The sequence below is a fragment of the Rhinatrema bivittatum genome, chromosome 19 (genome assembly GCF_901001135.1).
Source record: "Rhinatrema bivittatum chromosome 19, aRhiBiv1.1, whole genome shotgun sequence".
Classification (NCBI taxonomy): Eukaryota; Metazoa; Chordata; class Amphibia; order Gymnophiona; family Rhinatrematidae; genus Rhinatrema; species Rhinatrema bivittatum.
The window spans coordinates 33,330,906-33,350,470 of NC_042633.1; the positions used below are offsets into that span (position 1 = coordinate 33,330,906).

The window sequence follows — 19,565 nt, forward strand, 5'->3', positions numbered from 1 at the left end:
TTAATCCATTAATCTTCGTTTTTAAAGCTCTGCCTAACGTTTGTCCGCAATGTTCGAGTGATGGTGCAGATGGTATTTGCGGGAATTTGCAAACCTCTCAAGAGATTGTGTTGAAGATCCCCCTCCGTTAATAAGGTTTGACTGATGGATATTAGGACAAAAGCTTTATCGTGCTTATAGGCCCATCGTTTCGGCCTGGCCCTGGCCAGAGAGGTGCGATCTAGTGAAGATTAATCTTAGCTTCTGTTTTTTTTTTTCCAAAATATTTTATTGGTTAACATTTCCAAATACAACAACATGTATGCCCTTTTTCAGGTTCCAAAGAGAAAACAAAAAATACATCAATAAAGGAACACAAGGTCCACAAACAATCGCATATAGGTACATGCTAACAATTTTTAAGCTATTTCCTCCCAAATGACCACCCCACCCACCCCCTGTATTGCTGGTTTAACTTTACCAATCAGAAAAACAAACAAATGAGAGAAACCTATCCATGACTGCATATCACCATGCTCAGAGAGGAACCATTTCCGTGAGAATATAAAGGTCATACCGATATTGCATCCCAGAATTAAGGGCACTCAGGTAAAGCATTTTATTTGGAAGCTGAGACAGTACTGGATCTCGGCTTTTCAAGTGGAAATAGTCGTCTAACAGCTGGAGGAAGGGTCGGATAAAAATCTTGCCAAAGATCCCAGAAAAACCCCTTTTTCTTATAAGACATATTAGCATATAGGGACTCTTAGCTTCTGTTAATCATGTAAGACTTGGGTACGTAGAACTGCCTATGACGGAGGCAAGCTGAGATCATGCCTGTAGATCTGAACTCGGTGCATAGATATTTTATTTATATCAAGGAAGTATTATAGGTTGTTTTTTTATTTTAGTCAATGTTGATTTTATGTATTTTATTCTACAACTTAAAGTTGCATTTCATTTGTGTCCTGTAGTACGTTTAATTCATCACCGTGCATGATGTTGCATGTTTTGTATAGGCCCAGAGTCCAGAGGGGTTGGTTTACGAGTGGAATTTAGAAATAAAAGTTACAATCTTGGCCACGCAGGGGATCCGTGGCCTTGGTTCTCTTGTGTCCTCGGTACAGATGCGAAATCCATCTAATTACGCAGAGAAACATCTGGGCCTCTGTTGGACACCTGGTAACAGACTGGAAAAGGGATTGAATTAGCCTTCCTGTCTGACAGGTGTTAGCAGCAGCAGCAGCACTAAGCATCCTTGCTTCATCCCTCGCCAAAATCACATTCCTCGCAGCCAATCCTGTCATCCCTTGCCTCTCACTTCTCCTCATTCTGTCCAAGTCTCCCCCACTGCTTCCTGTCCTGCTCTCCGCCCTTAATCTTTCTTCCTTGACCTCTTTACTCCATTTCCTCTCCTCTCCCCATTCTCTCTTGCAGTTTTTTTTGTTTTTTTTTTAACAGAGTCTAATTTTTCTCTTCCCCATCAAATGGCACCGTGGAGGGACCAAATAATGGATGGCACCGATTAAACCCTCTCTCCCCACTGCCCCTTGCGCCCTGCTCTCTAACCCTCTTAGTTACCCCTTGAAGCTTACGTGTATTGCGGACGGCGCAAAAGCAAGAGAGAACGAAACAGACAACAAGCCCTGAAAGGCAGAGCAGCCCGTGACAGTCCCACTGCCCCCTGCGCCGTTTATCGATTGAAAGTTTAGTACGACATGAAGCAGGAACAGGGGATTGTCCTGTACACATGAGCTCCAACAAAGCTCTGCCACGCCCATCCCCATCCATGACGTCAGGGATCTTTCCTTACCCACGAAGGCTCACGTCGCACATTGCTTCTTCCCTGCAGCAGGCGCCGTCTCCTCAGCTCCTTCCTCAGATGCCTCGTCCATCACCTGCAGGGAGATCTCTTCGCCTTCAGTCGCGCTGCCATGCAGGGAGGGAGACGTTGCCTGCCCAGGAAAAGGGCAACAATCCCTGCAGATGCTCCAGAGCTTCTTCTTACAGAAGCGAAAGACCAGGAAAACCACAAAAGCAGCAGCAGCAGCAGCAACAGCAGCAGCAAGGACACCAAGTGCAACCCACAGGCCATATCGTTTTCTACTGCCGTCGTCCCCGGCCCCTGGAAGAGAGCAGCACAAGAATGATGAGAGCAGCGCCAGCAGTCACCCAACCTCCCAACCTGCACCACACCCGTAACACAAAAGTGACCGGGAGCAACGTGGGGTAGGGGGAGGGGGGAATTACCCCAAGGCTTCCCGACTCCGGGCGTTGGGATGGAAAGCGGCGATAACCTGGAGGCAGGGGCTCCCCGAGCAGAGAATCTCTCCGACCCCCTTACAAAGAGATTCATCCTTACAAGGACGAATGTGTTAGTCTGGTGAAGGAAAAAAATATGACAGGAGTCAGGTAGGTCCTTTCAGACTTTAAGCAGTTTAATCGGAAGCCTGAGCTTTTCCGGGACAGAGTCCACCGCGTGGGATGCAAGAGGACGACGCGACCTCTGCCCTCGGAAGCTCGCGCCTCAATAAATTGGTTCGGTCTATAAAGGCGCCACTCGACTCCTGTCGTTTCATCCTACCGAGGTCAAAGCTGACTTACCCGGTCCTTCAGGGGAAGCGGACACAGACGAAACAGTGGTGGCGCTTGTCCCAGCAGAAGCAGTGCTCGCATCTGGATCAGGAAGAGAAGAAAGATCAGGGCTGTAATATCACCCGCCCCACACACACAGACAGCGCCGCACCGCTTCCTGATGGGCTGCAGACCCTGGCAGGGGGAAGGCTGCTGTGCGATAAGTCAGAGAAAATCTTTACTCAGACAGCAAACGGAAAGGAAAATAAAATCAGGAATAAAAGCTGTACAGAGAGTGGGGAGAGGCATCTGGGCTGCACAGGAACCGATAGGCCAGCAGGGGAGGCTGGAGAAGGGCCCGTCCAGATACAGGAAAGCAAAGAGAAGCCACCATAGCTCATCTCGAGGAGGCAGATACAGGAGGCCCAGGCTGAAAATGCACCCAGGGAGTGCCCCCAGGGCAGGCGAGGACCACAGGTTTGGAGGGCTCAGTGGCATGGGGGGTATTGGTGAATATTGACAGGACATACAGTGTCAAGTTGGGATCACAAATATCAAAACCAAGAAATCTTCTACAAGGTGTACCACAAGGCTCATCGCTTTCATCAACTCTGTTCAACATTTACTTATCTCCACTCTGTCGACTCCTAGCAAAAATGAATCTCCGTCACTTCATATATGCTGATGACGTACAGATTCTCATCCCTATCAATGATTCCCTTTCTAATGCCCTTAAAACCTGGGAATCAGCCCTGGCAGAAATAAGAGAGCTTCTAACTGAAAACTTCCTAGCAATAAACACATCCAAAACTGAACTCATCCTCATAACGCCACACAATAACATCTCATCCAATACCTCCCAGCTCTCTACTTCAGTAATCCCCCAACTACAGCAAGTCCGCAGTCTAGGCGTAATAATCGACAACCATTTTTCATTAAAGAAATTCATATCAGCCACAATAAAAAATGGTTTCTTCAAACTTCACACTCTAAAAAGAATTAAACCCCTACTACATCCACAAGACTTTCGGACAGTATTGCAAGCTACTATACTACCAAAAATTGACTACTGTAACGCTTTACTAATAGGTCTCCCTAAAAACGCAATACAACCTTTACAGATGTTACAGAATGCAGCAGCTCGACTAATCACCAATACCCGCTATCATGAGCATATTACACCAGCGCTCATGTACTTACATTGGCTTCCGGTAGCATCTAGAATTAGCTTTAAAGTACTCTCACTTATTCATAAGTCGGTCTATAACCAAGAGATGCAATGGTTCTCAGCAGTTTGTTTTCCGCACCTCTAAGAGACCAATAAGAAGTATCCATCAAGCTAAATTTGCAACTGCCCCAACTAAACAATTCAAACACGTGACAACAAGAGACCGCGCATTCTCCATAGCTGGAATAAATTTATGGAACAAGATGCCCACTGATCTGCGAATGGAACCCTGCCATAAGAAATTCAAACATGACCTCAAAACATGGCTATTTGAACTAGCTTTCACACTATGATATACAATTAAACTGATATGACACTCTAGTTACCTCACCAAGATAACTCCCAGCTCCATGTCCCTTCTACCCACATTCTCTCTCCTTATTCCTCCCCCCCCAAGCCCACTTTTTTCCCTTAACATGATATTTGTATTGTGTTATCTTCAATTCAATTTAGAACTTGTATTATCCCACAGCACCGTTATAGTATTATATTCTAGCTTGTTATATTTATTTATTTATTTTATTTATTTATTTAGAGTTTTTATATACCGGCAATCATGAAAACATATCTTGCTGGTTTACATCGAACAGGAGTGCATTATAAACAAAAAAACTAGAACTGTGGTGTTTCGTATTGTTTCGTATTGTTTCGTATTGTATTGTATTGTTATCGTATTGTATTGTATTGTTTGTGGTGTTTCGTATTGTTATCGTATTGTATTCGTAATATTGTTGTTTCGTAAATGATAATATTACTACAATATCATTATTGTTTGTTAAACATTCTCCTTATGGATGGTCCACGATCGATACAGCCTGTTTGCTGTTAATCCTGTTATATGTAATTAATATTTATTAATTCTGTTATTTGTAAGGCATTGTTGCTAATTTATTGTTAATTGTAAACCGCGGTGATGTATATTTTACGTACTGCGGTATATAAAAACCTCTAAATAAATAAATAAATAAAAATAGAGGTGGCCCTGTGCGTCTGCCTGTGCAGGTCTATATTTCATGGGGTTGGGAGGGGGGGTATTGTATTTATTTATTTAATAACTTTTATATATCGTCATTCGGGAACCATCACAACTGTTTACAGAGTAGTAAAAAGTAACAGAGTGTAAAAATAACAAATAAAAAGGAGAATAATGAAATACATGCGGAACTGTCAGGGTTTGGGATAGGGGAATGCACAGAAAACAGTGTCGGGGTATCAGAATAAATGTATTCCCCCCCCCCCCCCAGGGGTTTATCAAGATTTGATACACAGTGCAACCTCCAGATCATCTCATTTTCTACTGTCGTTGTCCCCGGTCCCTGGAAGAGAGCAGCACAAGAATGACGAGAGCAGCGCCAGTCACCCAACCTCCAAACGTGCGCCACACCCGTAACTCAAAAGTGACCGGGAGCAACGTGGGGCAGGGGGAAGGGAGGAAGGGGTCTGGAGAACTCCAAAGGGTGGGAGGAGAGGGGGAATTACCCTGAGGCTTCCCGACTCCAGGTGTTGGGATGTAAAGGGGCGATAACCTGGAGGCAGGGGCTCCCCGAGCAGAGAATCTCTCCGACCCCCTTACAAAGAGATTCATCCTTACAAGGACGAATGTGTTAGTCTGGTGAAGGAAAAAAATAGGACAGGAGTCGGGTAGGTCCTTACAGACTTTAACCAGTTTAATCGGAAGCCTGAGCTTTTCCGGGACAGAGTCCACCGCGTGGGATGCAAGAGGACGACGCGACCTCTGCCCTCGGAAGCTCGCACCTCAATAAATTGGTTCGGTCTATAAAGGCGCCACTCGACTCCTGTCATTTCATCCTACCGAGGTTAAAGCTGACTTACCCGGTCCTTCAGGGGAAGCGGACACAGACGAAACAGTGGTGGCGCTTGTCCCAACAGGAGCAGTGCTCGCATCTGGATCAGGAAGAGAAGAAAGATCAGGGCTGTAATATCACCCGCCCCACACACACAGACAACGCCGCACCGCTTCCTGATGGGCTGCAGACCCTGGCAGGGGGAAGGCTGCTGTGCGATAGTCAGAGAAAATCTTTACTCAGACAGCAAACGGAAAGGAAAATAAAATCAGGAATAAAAGCTGTACAGAGAGTGGGGAGAGGCATCTGGGCTGCACAGGAACCGATAGGCCAGCAGGGGAGGCTGGAGAAGGGCCCGTCCAGATACAGGAAAGCAAAGAGAAGCCACCATAGCTCATCTCGAGGAGGCAGATACAGGAGGCCCAGGCTGAAAATGCACCCAGGGAGTGCCCCCAGGGCAGGCGAGGACCACAGGTTTGGAGGGCTCAGTGGCATGGGGGGTATTGGTGAATATTGACAGGACATACAGTGTCAAGTTGGGATCACAAATATCAAAACCAAGAAATCTTCTACAAGGTGTACCACAAGGCTCATCGCTTTCATCAACTCTGTTCAACATTTACTTATCTCCACTCTGTCGACTCCTAGCAAAAATGAATCTCCGTCACTTCATATATGCTGATGACGTACAGATTCTCATCCCTATCAATGATTCCCTTTCTAATGCCCTTAAAACCTGGGAATCAGCCCTGGCAGAATAAGAGAGCTTCTAACTGAAAACTTCCTAGCAATAAACACATCCAAAACTGAACTCATCCTCATAACGCCACACAATAACATCTCATCCAATACCTCCCAGCTCTCTACTTCAGTAATCCCCCAACTACAGCAAGTCCGCAGTCTAGGCGTAATAATCGACAACCATTTTTCATTAAAGAAATTCATATCAGCCACAATAAAAAATGGTTTCTTCAAACTTCACACTCTAAAAAGAATTAAACCCCTACTACATCCACAAGACTTTCGGACAGTATTGCAAGCTACTATACTACCAAAAATTGACTACTGTAACGCTTTACTAATAGGTCTCCCTAAAAACGCAATACAACCTTTACAGATGTTACAGAATGCAGCAGCTCGACTAATCACCAATACCCGCTATCATGAGCATATTACACCAGCGCTCATGTACTTACATTGGCTTCCGGTAGCATCTAGAATTAGCTTTAAAGTACTCTCACTTATTCATAAGTCGGTCTATAACCAAGAGATGCAATGGTTCTCAGCAGTTTGTTTTCCGCACCTCTAAGAGACCAATAAGAAGTATCCATCAAGCTAAATTTGCAACTGCCCCAACTAAACAATTCAAACACGTGACAACAAGAGACCGCGCATTCTCCATAGCTGGAATAAATTTATGGAACAAGATGCCCACTGATCTGCGAATGGAACCCTGCCATAAGAAATTCAAACATGACCTCAAAACATGGCTATTTGAACTAGCTTTCACACTATGATATACAATTAAACTGATATGACACTCTAGTTACCTCACCAAGATAACTCCCAGCTCCATGTCCCTTCTACCCACATTCTCTCTCCTTATTTTTGGGTACTTATTTTTGGGTACTTGCCAGGTTCTTATGGCCTGGATTGGCCACTGTTGGAAACAGGATGCTGGGCTTGATGGACCCTTGGTCTGACCCAGTATGGCATTTTCTTATGTTCTTATGTTCTTATTCCTCCCCCCCCACGCCCACTTTTTTCCCTTAACATGATATTTGTATTGTGTTATCTTCAATTCAATTTAGAACTTGTATTATCCCACAGCACCGTTATAGTATTATATTCTAGCTTGTTATATTGTTGTTTCGTAAATGATAATATTACTACAATATCATTATTGTTTGTTAAACATTCTCCTTATGGATGGTCCACGATCGATACAGCCTGTTTGCTGTTAATCCTGTTATATGTAATTAATATTTATTAATTCTGTTATTTGTAAAGCATTGTTGCTAATTTATTGTTAATTGTAAACCGCGGTGATGTATATTTTACGTACTGCGGTATATAAAAACCTCTAAATAAATAAATAAATAAAAATAGAGGTGGCCCTGTGCGTCTGCCTGTGCAGGTCTATATTTCATGGGGTTGGGAGGGGGGGTATTGTATTTATTTATTTAATAACTTTTATATATCGTCATTCGGGAACCATCACAACTGTTTACAGAGTAGTAAAAAGTAACAGAGTGTAAAAATAACAAATAAAAAGGAGAATAATGAAATACATGCGGAACTGTCAGGGTTTGGGATAGGGGAATGCACAGAAAACAGTGTCGGGGTATCAGAATAAATGTATCCCCCCCCCCCCCCCCAGGGGTTTATCAAGATTTGATACACAGTGCAACCTCCAGATCATCTCATTTTCTACTGTCGTTGTCCCCGGTCCCTGGAAGAGAGCAGCACAAGAATGACGAGAGCAGCGCCAGTCACCCAACCTCCAAACGTGCGCCACACCCGTAACTCAAAAGTGACCGGGAGCAACGTGGGGCAGGGGGAAGGGAGGAAGGGGTCTGGAGAACTCCAAAGGGTGGGAGGAGAGGGGGAATTACCCTGAGGCTTCCCGACTCCAGGTGTTGGGATGTAAAGGGGCGATAACCTGGAGGCAGGGGCTCCCCGAGCAGAGAATCTCTCCGACCCCCTTACAAAGAGATTCATCCTTACAAGGACGAATGTGTTAGTCTGGTGTAGCAAAAAAAAAAAATAGGACAGGAGTCAAGTAGGTCCTTACAGACTTTAAGCAGTTTAATCGGAAGCCTGAGCTTTTCCGGGACAGAGTCCACCGCGTGGGATGCAAGAGGACGACGTGACCTCTGCCCTCGGAAGCTCGCACCTCAATAAATTGGTTCGGTCTATAAAGGCGCCACTCGACTCCTGTCGTTTCAACCTACCGAGGTCAAAGCTGACTTACCCGGTCCTTCAGAGGAAGCGGACACAGACGAAACAGTGGTGGCGCTTGTCCCAACAGGAGCAGTGCTCGCATCTGGATCAGGAAGAGAAGAAAGATCAGGGCTGTAATATCACCCGCCCCACACACACAGACAACGCCGCACCGCTTCCTGATGGGCTGCAGACCCTGGCAGGGGGAAGGCTGCTGTGCGATAAGTCAGAGAAAATCTTTACTCAGACAGCAAACGGAAAGGAAAATAAAATCAGGAATAAAAGCTGTACAGAGAGTGGGGAGAGGCATCATGTTCAGTACAACTGTCAATTCGCACAAGACATTTTGAGGCAGAGATGGAGTGAGGCAATAGAATTTGGATTTCCTCTGCCCTTTGCTTATGAGGTTACTGGGAGGGCGAATCAGAGACCTTCTCTGGACATTGAGAAACGGACGAATTAACTAATCCAAGAGGTGCCACTAACTACTGCTTTTCCCTGGAAATCTGTATCAGAGCTCAAATTCTGGAAGGCGAGGGTTTCAGATGCAGCCTCACCCACGCTCTCAGGAACACAGCGGACAAGGCTATGGACTCTGTACCGCGCTCAGCATGAAACATTATTCCCACACATCAGGATAACCTGCACTCTAGGTACCGGTCTACTAGTTTTCCCCAACTCTTATAATTTGGAAGATTTAAAATATTTCTATAAGCAAATGTGCACTGCATATGATGAAATGTTTTGCGGTCTTCAGAAAATTAAAAAAAAAAAAACCAAAACAAAACACTACTTTATTAAAAAAAAAGAAGATTGTGTTCGTGCATGTATCAGGGCGTGCACACACTTGTGTTCGGGAGGGGGATAGGATTAGGGGTCTTGCTGGGCACTGGTCCCGGGCTAATGAAAGAGCTCCAAATGTTAATTGGTTGCCAGCCCATCCCTGCAAAGCATTCCCTGAATCAGGTCCCCAGGAGATGGGAGGACTGGCACACGCTTCACCTGAATCAGACCGGGACCAGAGGAGCAATGGATTACCAGTGCGGTAAAAGAAATTCAGCAAGCATCATTGGGACGTTAAAAAATTAAAAACAAAAAAATAAAGCAGACAACTGCCAGCAGATCTTACCTGACATCGTCAAATTCCACGCAGCCACACAGACTCCGGCGTCACTGATCACTCTGTAGGTCCCAGCACTTTCGTCTCCCAGCTTCCTCATGATGAGGTACCTATTGTGGTACTCTAAAGTCATTTGAATATCTTGGTAATACTCCACATGTTCGCCCTCTCCATGAACACGTGCTATCCGCACAAAGTCCTTCTGGTTCGTGGATTTATGCTCCACAAAGAACGGGGGCTGTGCATCGGAGATAGGAATTTGGATAATACCATGACTCATGTCAAATGGAGGTAGTGCCGGGCATGAAGTACCTGAGAAGGAGAGAGAGAGAGAGAGAGAGAGAAAGAAAGATGTCTCACAAATTCTTCTGCTTCTCCCACTCCCCTACATTGTACTGGAAGCCAGAAGACCTGCGACTGTAAGCTTTCCTTAATCTGCCTTATTGCTTCTGTTCTACCTTACGATGGCTTCGTGTCTCCCCAATGAGATTCAAGTACCCCTCTGATGTACTCCTCCCTGACCTTAGGAACAAAGTGCCAGAAAAGCAGCTCTGGAAGCCAGCCATCTGCCTGCGACCCACCAACTCAATTCCTCCAGTGCTAGTATCCACTGCCACCCAGGCACTGTTTCAGAAGGAGCGCGCACCCACAAGGAAGAGAAATGGAGTGGAGACAGATGCAGCCTTGGATTTCGGGTACAAACAGCGTCCCAAAGAATAAAGGAGAGAGAAGCCCACTCAAAAGGAGGTCCCAAGTCTAACCTCCCCCATTAACAGTACCATGCTCTCTCAAGATCGTTAAGTGTACACACTGACGCTATGGCTCCACCTCCTAACAAGGATCCTGAGAGAGCACGGTGCTAAGTGTACACACTGACGCTATGGCTCCACCTCCTAACAAGGATCCTGAGAGAGCACGGTGCTAGGTGTACACACTGACGCTATGGCTCCACCTCCTAACAAGGATCCTGAGAGAGCACGGTGCTAAGTGTACACACTGACGCTATGGCTCCACCTCCTAACAAGGATCCTGAGAGAGCACGGTGCTAAGTGTACACACTGACGCTATGGCTCCACCTCCTAACAAGGATCCTGAGAGAGCACGGTGCTAAGTGTACACACTGACGCTATGGCTCCACCTCCTAACAAGGATCCTGAGAGAGCACGGTGCTAAGTGTACACACTGACGCTATGGCTCCACCTCCTAACAAGGATCCTGAGAGAGCACGGTGCTAAGTGTACACACTGACACTATGGCTCCACCTCCTAACAAGGATCCTGAGAGAGCACGGTGCTAAGTGTACACACTGACGCTATGGCTCCACCTCCTAACAAGGATCCTGAGAGAGCACGGTGCTAAGTGTACACACTGACGCTATGGCTCCACCTCCTAACAAGGATCCTGAGAGAGCACGGTGCTAAGTGTACACACTGACGCTATGGCTCCACCTCCTAACAAGGATCCTGAGAGAGCACGGTGCTAAGTGTACACACTGACGCTATGGCTCCACCTCCTAACAAGGATCCTGAGAGAGCACGCTGCTAAGTGTACACACTGACGCTATGGCTCCACCGCCTAACAAGGATCCTGAGAGAGCACGGTGCTAAGTGTACACACTGACGCTATGGCTCCACCTCCTAACAAGGATCCTGAGAGAGCACGGTGCTAAGTGTACACACTGACGCTATGGCTCCACCTCCTAACAAGGATCCTGAGAGAGCACGGTGCTAAGTGTACACACTGACACTATGGCTCCACCTCCTAACAAGGATCCTGAGAGAGCACGGTGCTAAGTGTACACACTGACGCTATGGCTCCACCTCCTAACAAGGATCCTGAGAGAGCACTGTGCTACGTGTACACACTGACGCTATGGCTCCACCTCCTAACAAGGATCCTGAGAGAGCACGGTGCTAAGTGTACACACTGACGCTATGGCTCCACCTCCTAACAAGGATCCTGAGAGAGCACGGTGCTAAGTGTACACACTGACGCTATGGCTCCACCTCCTAACAAGGATCCTGGGAGAGCACGGTGCTAAGTGTACACACTGACGCTATGGCTCCACCTCCTAACAAGGATCCTGAGAGAGCACGGTGCTAAGTGTACACACTGACACTATGGCTCCACCTCCTAACAAGGATCCTGAGAGAGCACGGTGCTAAGTGTACACACTGACGCTATGGCTCCACCTCCTAACAAGGATCCTGAGAGAGCACTGTGCTACGTGTACACACTGACGCTATGGCTCCACCTCCTAACAAGGATCCTGAGAGAGCACGGTGCTAAGTGTACACACTGACGCTATGGCTCCACCTCCTAACAAGGATCCTGAGAGAGCACGGTGCTAAGTGTACACACTGACGCTATGGCTCCACCTCCTAACAAGGATCCTGGGAGAGCACGGTGCTAAGTGTACACACTGACGCTATGGCTCCATCTCCTAAGAAACATGGGGGTTTTGTGTCAGATCAGAACGGCTTAAGATGGAATTCAGTAAAGCTTGATTTATGCTTGGAACATCCCCTTCAACGTAAGGAGGGTTTTTTTTGAGTACCTGCTATGCAGACCCTGAGGGCCCTGACCATTAAGATTCATCTCTTTTTTGACGGGGCCCAGGACACAAGTGTAAGTGAGTCGGGTCTTAGCCCCTCTCAGAAATGAAGATATGGGGCAGGAGGCCAGGGACTACAAGTGCACAGCAGCTATTTTGGATTTGGATGTTGGAGAATAAGGCTGAGATTTCAGAGTTTTGGAAACCCGAGTCTGCCTGAACTGCCCATTCTACCAGCAAATCAATGGAATTGCTTTTACCCCAATAGCTGACATAAGGAGACATTGGCTTCATCTTAGCATCTTTAAAAAAAAAACAAAAAAAGCAGCCTGCCCTGTTTTAGGGACTGAGGAGCCTGCTTTTTCAGCAACCTCACCGTTCCTTAAGAAATCTGATTTGTTAGGCACGCGTGAATCATTTCTCATGCACATCACCGCACTGTTGTTCTCTGTGCGCGATGAACCAGTAAAGTCCATCGATAAATTCAAAAATGCTCGGAATGTGGAAGCTGGGTTAATGTTCCCTAGAGAAAGCACCTCCCCGTTATTCAAGGAATCACGCCGGTGACCAGAGACTTTTCAGGTGCGGTTTAAGCCATTGTCCTGAACTTTCACAGCACTGGAGGGGGAGGGAGGAGAGGCAGGACGTAAGAGACCGCTTTGTTCGGTACTGCCCAAGTCAAACTCTGAGATCCTCTCAGGAAGCCTTCTTGTGTACTCCACTTCTTTGAGAGAAACGCAACCGATAGAAGTGGGAATCGAGCCCCTCCTTTGGCGAGCTCCAGGAGGATTTGGCGCTCTCTCCCACTTACCTACCAGTGGCAGTGGCTCCGGCACAGCGCTCCTCTCTCTGGTGGCACAGCTCCCTTCTGGACCTTGCGCTGGCAGGATTTTGGCGCTCCAGGTGACCACCGAGTCTGCCTAATTGAAGCACCGGCCCTGCTACCAAGAGATCCCCAACCGGAGGCAAATTTCCTGGCTCTTTATTTCAGACTGTGATGTTGGTCTGTATTAATCATTTTTTTTTGGGGGGGGGGGGGGGGGGTTATGATGGATCTTCTGTATTTTACAGTTTCTGGTTTTTACACATTAGCTGTTTGTTAGTAACTGGTGTTTTTAGTCTGTTTTATATTTACTAATGAATCTTTGATGTTGCATCCCACCTGGTGAGGCTGGGTCCTTACTTCACATGTGGTGGACATGCCCTCATATAACCATCTACTGGAAAGAGGTCACGGGTTCATTTATTTATTTATTTGGTTTTAGATACCGGTGTTCTGGATCAATCACATCGGTTTACATCAATTTTACAAATTAAAACGCAACATAAAATACATCAAATCTTCTCTCTATTGGCATAGAGTTCCATAATTGGTAAAGGTGTCTCTCTCGTACCTTCTTGAGTCTCGCCGTCGTCAAGGATGGGATAGTTAAAAATCCCTTATTCCCTGATGAGAATCGGTTATTTACTCTTTCGGGTAGTAGAAAGACTAGGGGGCACTCCATGAAGTTAGCATGGGGCACATTTAAGACTAATCAGAGAAAGTTCTTTTTTACTCAGCGCACAATAAAGCTCTGGAATTTGTTGCCAGAGGATGTGGTTAGTGCAGTTAGTGTAGCTGGGTTTAAAAAAGGATTGGATAAGTTCTTGGAGGAGAAGTCCATTAATGGCTATTAATCAAGTAGCCACTGCTATTAATTGCATCAGTAGCATGGGATTTTCTTAGTGTTTGGGTACTTGCCGGGTACTTATGGCCTGGTTTGGTCACTGTTGGAAACAGGATGCAGGGCTTGATGGACCCTTGGTCTGACCCAGCATGGCCTGTTCTTATGTGTAGTGATGCATTTATCCATTCAATATTATTATTTAGAGATCTGATTACTATACACGGTGCTTTATATTGTACCCTGTACATAATGGGAAGCCATTGGAGTTATTTTAAAATAGGGGTAATGTGATCTTTTTTTTTTTTCGTCCCAGTTAGAACTCTGGCCCTTTCGCTTTGCAATAATTGGAGCGGTCTAATGGATGATAGAGGCAAACCTAATAAGAGTGCATTACAATAATCTAATTTCAAAAAAATAAAGAGATTGTAACAGTTCTAAAATCACTAAAATATAAGAGAGGTTTTAATTTCTTTAAAATGTGTAGTTTGTTAAAACCATTCTTAACTGTATTGGAAATACATTTTTTGATATTACGTTCGCTATTTATTTATTATTTTTGTATACTGACATTCGATCGAGATATCACATCGGTTCACATGTAACTGAACAGAAATAAGACATTGGCTGCTTATTTTTACATTGTAACTTATATAATAATTTAGAAAGGTTAACTTACATAATAACTTCGAAATGTTAAAATTGAACATGTCATTTGGAGAAAAATAGAAATAAAAATAAAATAACAGATTTAATTATTTACAGTGACTTTTTACAAAGGGAACATCTAGGGTAGTTGACAGGGGAGTCTTGCAAGAAGGTAAAAGTATGACATTAGGGCGGAGTGCATTTACAATATGGTATGGATTTCCAGGGGGAAGGGTTGATAAACTTGTGCCAAAAGAGGAAGAGGTAGATTGCGGATTGTATTCAGGGTTTGGTGGAAGATGCATTTAATTTATCAGTCACAATGCCTAAATCTCTAGCATGGTCTGTTACAATAACATTTTGATGACAGACTATATAATGTCTTAATGCATTCATCATTTGATTTATTACTTAATAAGATAACCTCTGTTTTGTCCTGATTGTACAAATCTCATCTTTGCTTAGCTTTCGTCACATTAAATATTCACGGATGTCTCCCCTGCTGTTTGTACCTCTGTGCATGTAAAGCTGTCCCCCAAAACCTAACGTGCCCCCTCTTATAGGGATATAAATAGCGAACATAAAAGGAAGCCCCTCCCTGTAACAAACCTGTCTGGGCGGTAGTGCTGTGCAAAGGAGTTGGTGCTACAAGGTCTTGTGCTCCTTTGAAGAGAGACTACGCCACACAGGGGGCCAGGGCTAGGGCTGGAGGGCGGGCACCCCCACCCCGGCAGAGCTGGATCTGATCTTTTAAAGCGAAACCCTTAAAAAGCAGAGGATCAAACTGTGTGAATTCACTGAACAGCCTTGGAAAAACAGGGAAGAGCCTGCCGGCTCCGCTACTACGCACTCTCTGCGCGGCACTAAATTGCACGCACTGGGAACGGGCTTTAGAGAGTTAAAGGCCCGGGGGGGGGGGGGGGGTGCAGCGGTCCCGGGAAGGCAGCGACGGAGCGGGTAACGCAGGCGGCGTTTGGAAGAACGAGATGCTCCCCGCCCGCGGCCGCTCCCCACTTACCCTGGACAGCGGTCGAGCAAAGGTGCAGCAGGGAAGCCAGGAAGAGAAGACGGCACAGGAGAGGATTCATGGCGAAGGGAGAGAGGCAGACCCAGGCTCTGCTGTTCCTGTATGGATTTCCCGGGCAAAATATGATTGGCGCTGGAGCAGCATGAGCTATTGGACATGCGTACAGTGAGACGGTGGAGCGCCGCCCTCCCGTGTCACATCAGGTGAATTAAAAAAAAAAAAGAAGAGGTGGGGAGAAGAGACTGCACAACCACAGCCGGCAGAGCAGTCCCGGATTTACCCCTCCTCGCATGGACGAACTCTAGTTATTTACATTTTACATACCGTCGTTCCATGTAAAGATCACACGGGTTTACAAAAGTAACATTCATAGCTATAAGCTGACAAATAGTGGCAGGTTACGGAGGCAATATCCCTAAACAGGCGTTAACTTCTACCGAATCACATGTTCCAGTACATTTTAAGTGAAGGTTTAGGGCATTAATAAGATTTCACACCTTAGTTATTACCTTGTGTCGAGATTCTTACAGCCTCTCATTAAATGTTATTCCTCCTGCTTCAATTCATGCCTCTTGTCCTTCGTTTTGCAGTAGTTCTCTGCTTCATGATGGTTTCAAAGTTAGGTTATTATATGCACCTTTGAATATCCTTGCTTTTAGCTCGCGTTGGAGTCTCTTTCTTTCTGGGATCAGACGTAACATCTCGGGTAGAGAATTCCAAAGCTTCGGGCTGTTAAGAGGATTTAGCACAAGAAAATATGATTCATCCGCATCAAAGCCTCGTAAAACGCAGTCCATTGATGTAAGGAGCGAGATGTTTCCTAAATCCAAATGATTTACAAGCTGGACTAGCTCTGCTCTTTCAAGTACTTTTGAGAGAAAGGACAAAAGTTGGATGTTGGTTGATAGTTGTCCCAATGGTCAATTCTTCCAGATTTATTTTTAGGAATCCGCTTTATCACAGCTTGTTTTAACCGATGAGGAACAACTCCTTCTGAGAGAGAGAGAGAGGTGAATTACAGTTGTGTTTTCCTAGGGATTTGCATGACTGGTATTTTCATCATTGTTTTTCTAATTCTCTGAGGTTGTTTTTTTCGTGCCCCTTAAGACATCATTGTACCAGGGCGTCTTTTGTTCAGAGATGTTCCTTTCTTTGTTAATAGTTTTCGTCTGGACAGGACTGAGGTTTTAGGCTATGTCACTGACAATCTGATCCCAGGAATCAGATGCAGAGGAGCCACTGGCTTGATTTAATTCAAGCAGTTTATTTCCTATTGATCCTGCAAGTTCTTCCATGTCTATCTTTTTCCTGAAGGTAAAAGTACAATTATTATCTCAACTTTTATGAGTTGGGTTGATGAAGGTTATTTCTGCTTTTATTAGTTGGTGATCAGACCAGGGCAATATAGTGTGAGAAGTATTGATTAGACAGTTACTTGCATTGGCAAATATTAGGTCTAGAATATGTCCGGCTTGGCTGCACATTTTACTTACTGAATCGCACGGGATTAACTAATAGCGCTCGCAACGTGCATGTGCATGTTGCGAGCGCTATTAGTTTCGGGGGGGGGGGGGTGTTTGGACGCGCATTTTGGACGTGCTGTTACCCCTTACTGAATAAGGGGTAAAGCTAGCACGTCGAAAACGCACGTCCAATCGCGGGTTTACAGTGCGCTCTGCCAGAGCGCACTGTACTGTATCAGCCCGACAGGGATTCCGCTCTTGCACAGCTTTGTGTAACTGCTTCATTTTAGATTCATCAGCTTAACTATTGCTTTAAGCATGATGTGAAAGGTTTTCAATACAAATGAGGGTTGGTTTATTTGTTTGTTTTATTTATATATATATATATATATATATATATATATATATATATATATATATTTAGTGATGCAAATTTGACTCAGAAAACCAGTTGCTGGGGGTGCAGACTTAATTATAATACTTTTAAGCCTCATCTCACCTCCTGCACAGGGTCAGCACTATACCCTTGACTGTTTGGGATTTTGGGAATATTTTTTTAGGGGGGAGGGGGGGGGGGAGGGGGGGGGGGAGAGGGGAGGGAGGAACAGCCCCTGCCTGGACCACATGCTTTGATTTCCTTTTTAGTTGTAGCTGTTGGTTTAAATATGAATTGGGATTCATATTGGGATATTCATATTGGCAAAGCCAAACGGGCTGATCCATTGCTCCCTCTCAGAAGATATTTCCTAACAAGGGAAGGGAATTAATGATTTCAATTATTAAGGGCACAGCGTAATTTTTCCTGCATGGGATCTCCTGGCTCCTCCTATTGCTGGAGGAAGAAGAGGATGGGAGAGAGGGAGGGTGTTATTTAGATAATGAAGAGGAGGAGCAGGTACAGTAAGAAGGAGGAACTAACCTGGGTAATTGGCGCCTAAAATCCCTCGTGGTCATCGTGGTCAGTTTATCCTAATCCTTTATACTCTATGTATTTATTTCCAAATATTTGAGCTTCTGCTTTTCTCCGGATTGGTCTCAAAGCAGATTGTAATCTAATTAGAATGGAGCAAGTTCCTGAATTTTGTCAAACAGTATCCGACCTGTGCACAGTAAATGGACAAATGCTGAAATAGTGCTAGAACTAAATTAATTTAACATACAGAAAAAAAGTCATTAGCATAACCAGAAACCTAGCTCTCATTGATGAAGGAAAGCTATGTCTTTTAACTGACAGAGTGTCAGCAGAGTAACGGCTCATACTCATGGGTGGTGGGACAAGGTCAATTGGAGGGCGAATCAGGAAAAGTCTGGTCAAATAGCCCTGCCTTAACTTTCTTTCTGGAAGTGAGGGCGCATGGTTCAAGACGGATGGGAATCAGCCCCTTGCTCCAGAAAGAAGGGGCAAAGCAGCTGAAGGACTTCTTGCGCGGGTTACTTTAATGGATGTTTAGAACAAGGGAGACTAGAGAGGTAACAGAAGTGTAGGGCTAGAAAAGTCTGTTACAGAGTCACAAATGTGTAATCATAGATAGGAAGAAGAGAAATTCGCCGCCGACCCCCCTCCATTCCCCCCACACACAAAAAAAAGTGTTGTCCTCCCTCATGATTACAGACAGCCCTCCAAGCGCAGGATCTCATATCCTAGGTAGGACCCCCTACCTGATATGGACTGAGAAAAAGAGCTCTAACACAGCCATTTCTCTGCGAAGCAAAAAAAAAGTGCACCCCGAGCTCTGAACCCAGAACCAGCAAACCTAAGATGATCCTCCCCAAACTCACTCAGCCGAGCACTCCGGCTTCTCCCTGCGAAAATCTACATGTGGCAGAGCCCAAGCATCCCGCGCCTAGATCTGAGACTGCACCCCGCGATCTTACCTTCTCTCTGCAGCTCCTCATCTTAGAGTGCGCCCAGAAACCCCCAAATCCACGTGCGGCAGAAGGAGCGATGCAGGAAACCCCAGAAAATGAGTGCACACTAGAACCGAAATCACTTTTAACTCGCCCGACCTAAGAAATACCGCGAAAAACAAGGGAGCGGAGTGGGAGAGGCTAGAAATAATTCCACTCCCAACACCCGGATACAAAGCGCAAGAAACCTAACTTCTGCCCACCCAGCTAGATCTCCCGCGTTTCATGCTAATGACCTGCCCTTGCAATCCGCCCACGGTTCCAGACCACGCCCCCATCCCGAAACACGTTTAAATGGTCAGCGCGCGATTATTATTTTCATGCATATCAGATTGCATCCCGGAGGAGGAGCGTTATAGCATTTCGGGGGTTTTATACAACGCCATAGACCAGTGCAGCGCCTATTTATTCCTTTACTTTCAGAAGGCGATGGCCTCACGTGCAGAATCTTCCGCTGTACAATTATTGGATTTCTCTACCGTAAAATCAGTGATTCTCAAGCACTACTTGGAGGCAGCAGTCGGGCTTTCAGCTGGTGCAGAAGAATGTGCCTGAGATAAATGTGCAGATGCTGGATCCCTCGCTATATGCAAGTTGTCCTCATGCCTCTTCATTGGGGGTGCGCTAAAAACCAGACTGGCTACCTTGCTAT

General features: G+C 45.6%; 1 protein-coding gene across 2 annotated transcripts; it reads right to left on the reverse strand.

Moving 5' to 3' along the window:
- Window positions 1-947: 947 nt before the first annotated feature.
- LOC115080923 lies at window positions 948-19,103 on the reverse strand. Of its 2 annotated transcripts, none has more exons than XM_029585384.1 (7): window positions 18,881-19,103; window positions 9,659-9,961; window positions 8,561-8,632; window positions 5,615-5,686; window positions 2,584-2,655; window positions 1,793-2,104; window positions 948-1,169 (listed from the first exon to the last, which is right to left on the reverse strand). In XM_029585384.1, exons 2-6 carry the CDS (start codon window positions 9,927-9,929, stop codon window positions 1,803-1,805), a joined length of 789 nt encoding a protein of 262 aa, XP_029441244.1. In that variant the 5' UTR covers window positions 9,930-9,961; window positions 18,881-19,103; the 3' UTR covers window positions 948-1,169; window positions 1,793-1,802. The 2 variants fall into 2 exon arrangements, with proteins under 2 accessions (XP_029441244.1, XP_029441243.1); XM_029585383.1 differs by lacking the exon at window positions 18,881-19,103 and adding an exon at window positions 15,534-15,684.
- Between the last annotated feature and the right edge of the window lie 462 nt (window positions 19,104-19,565).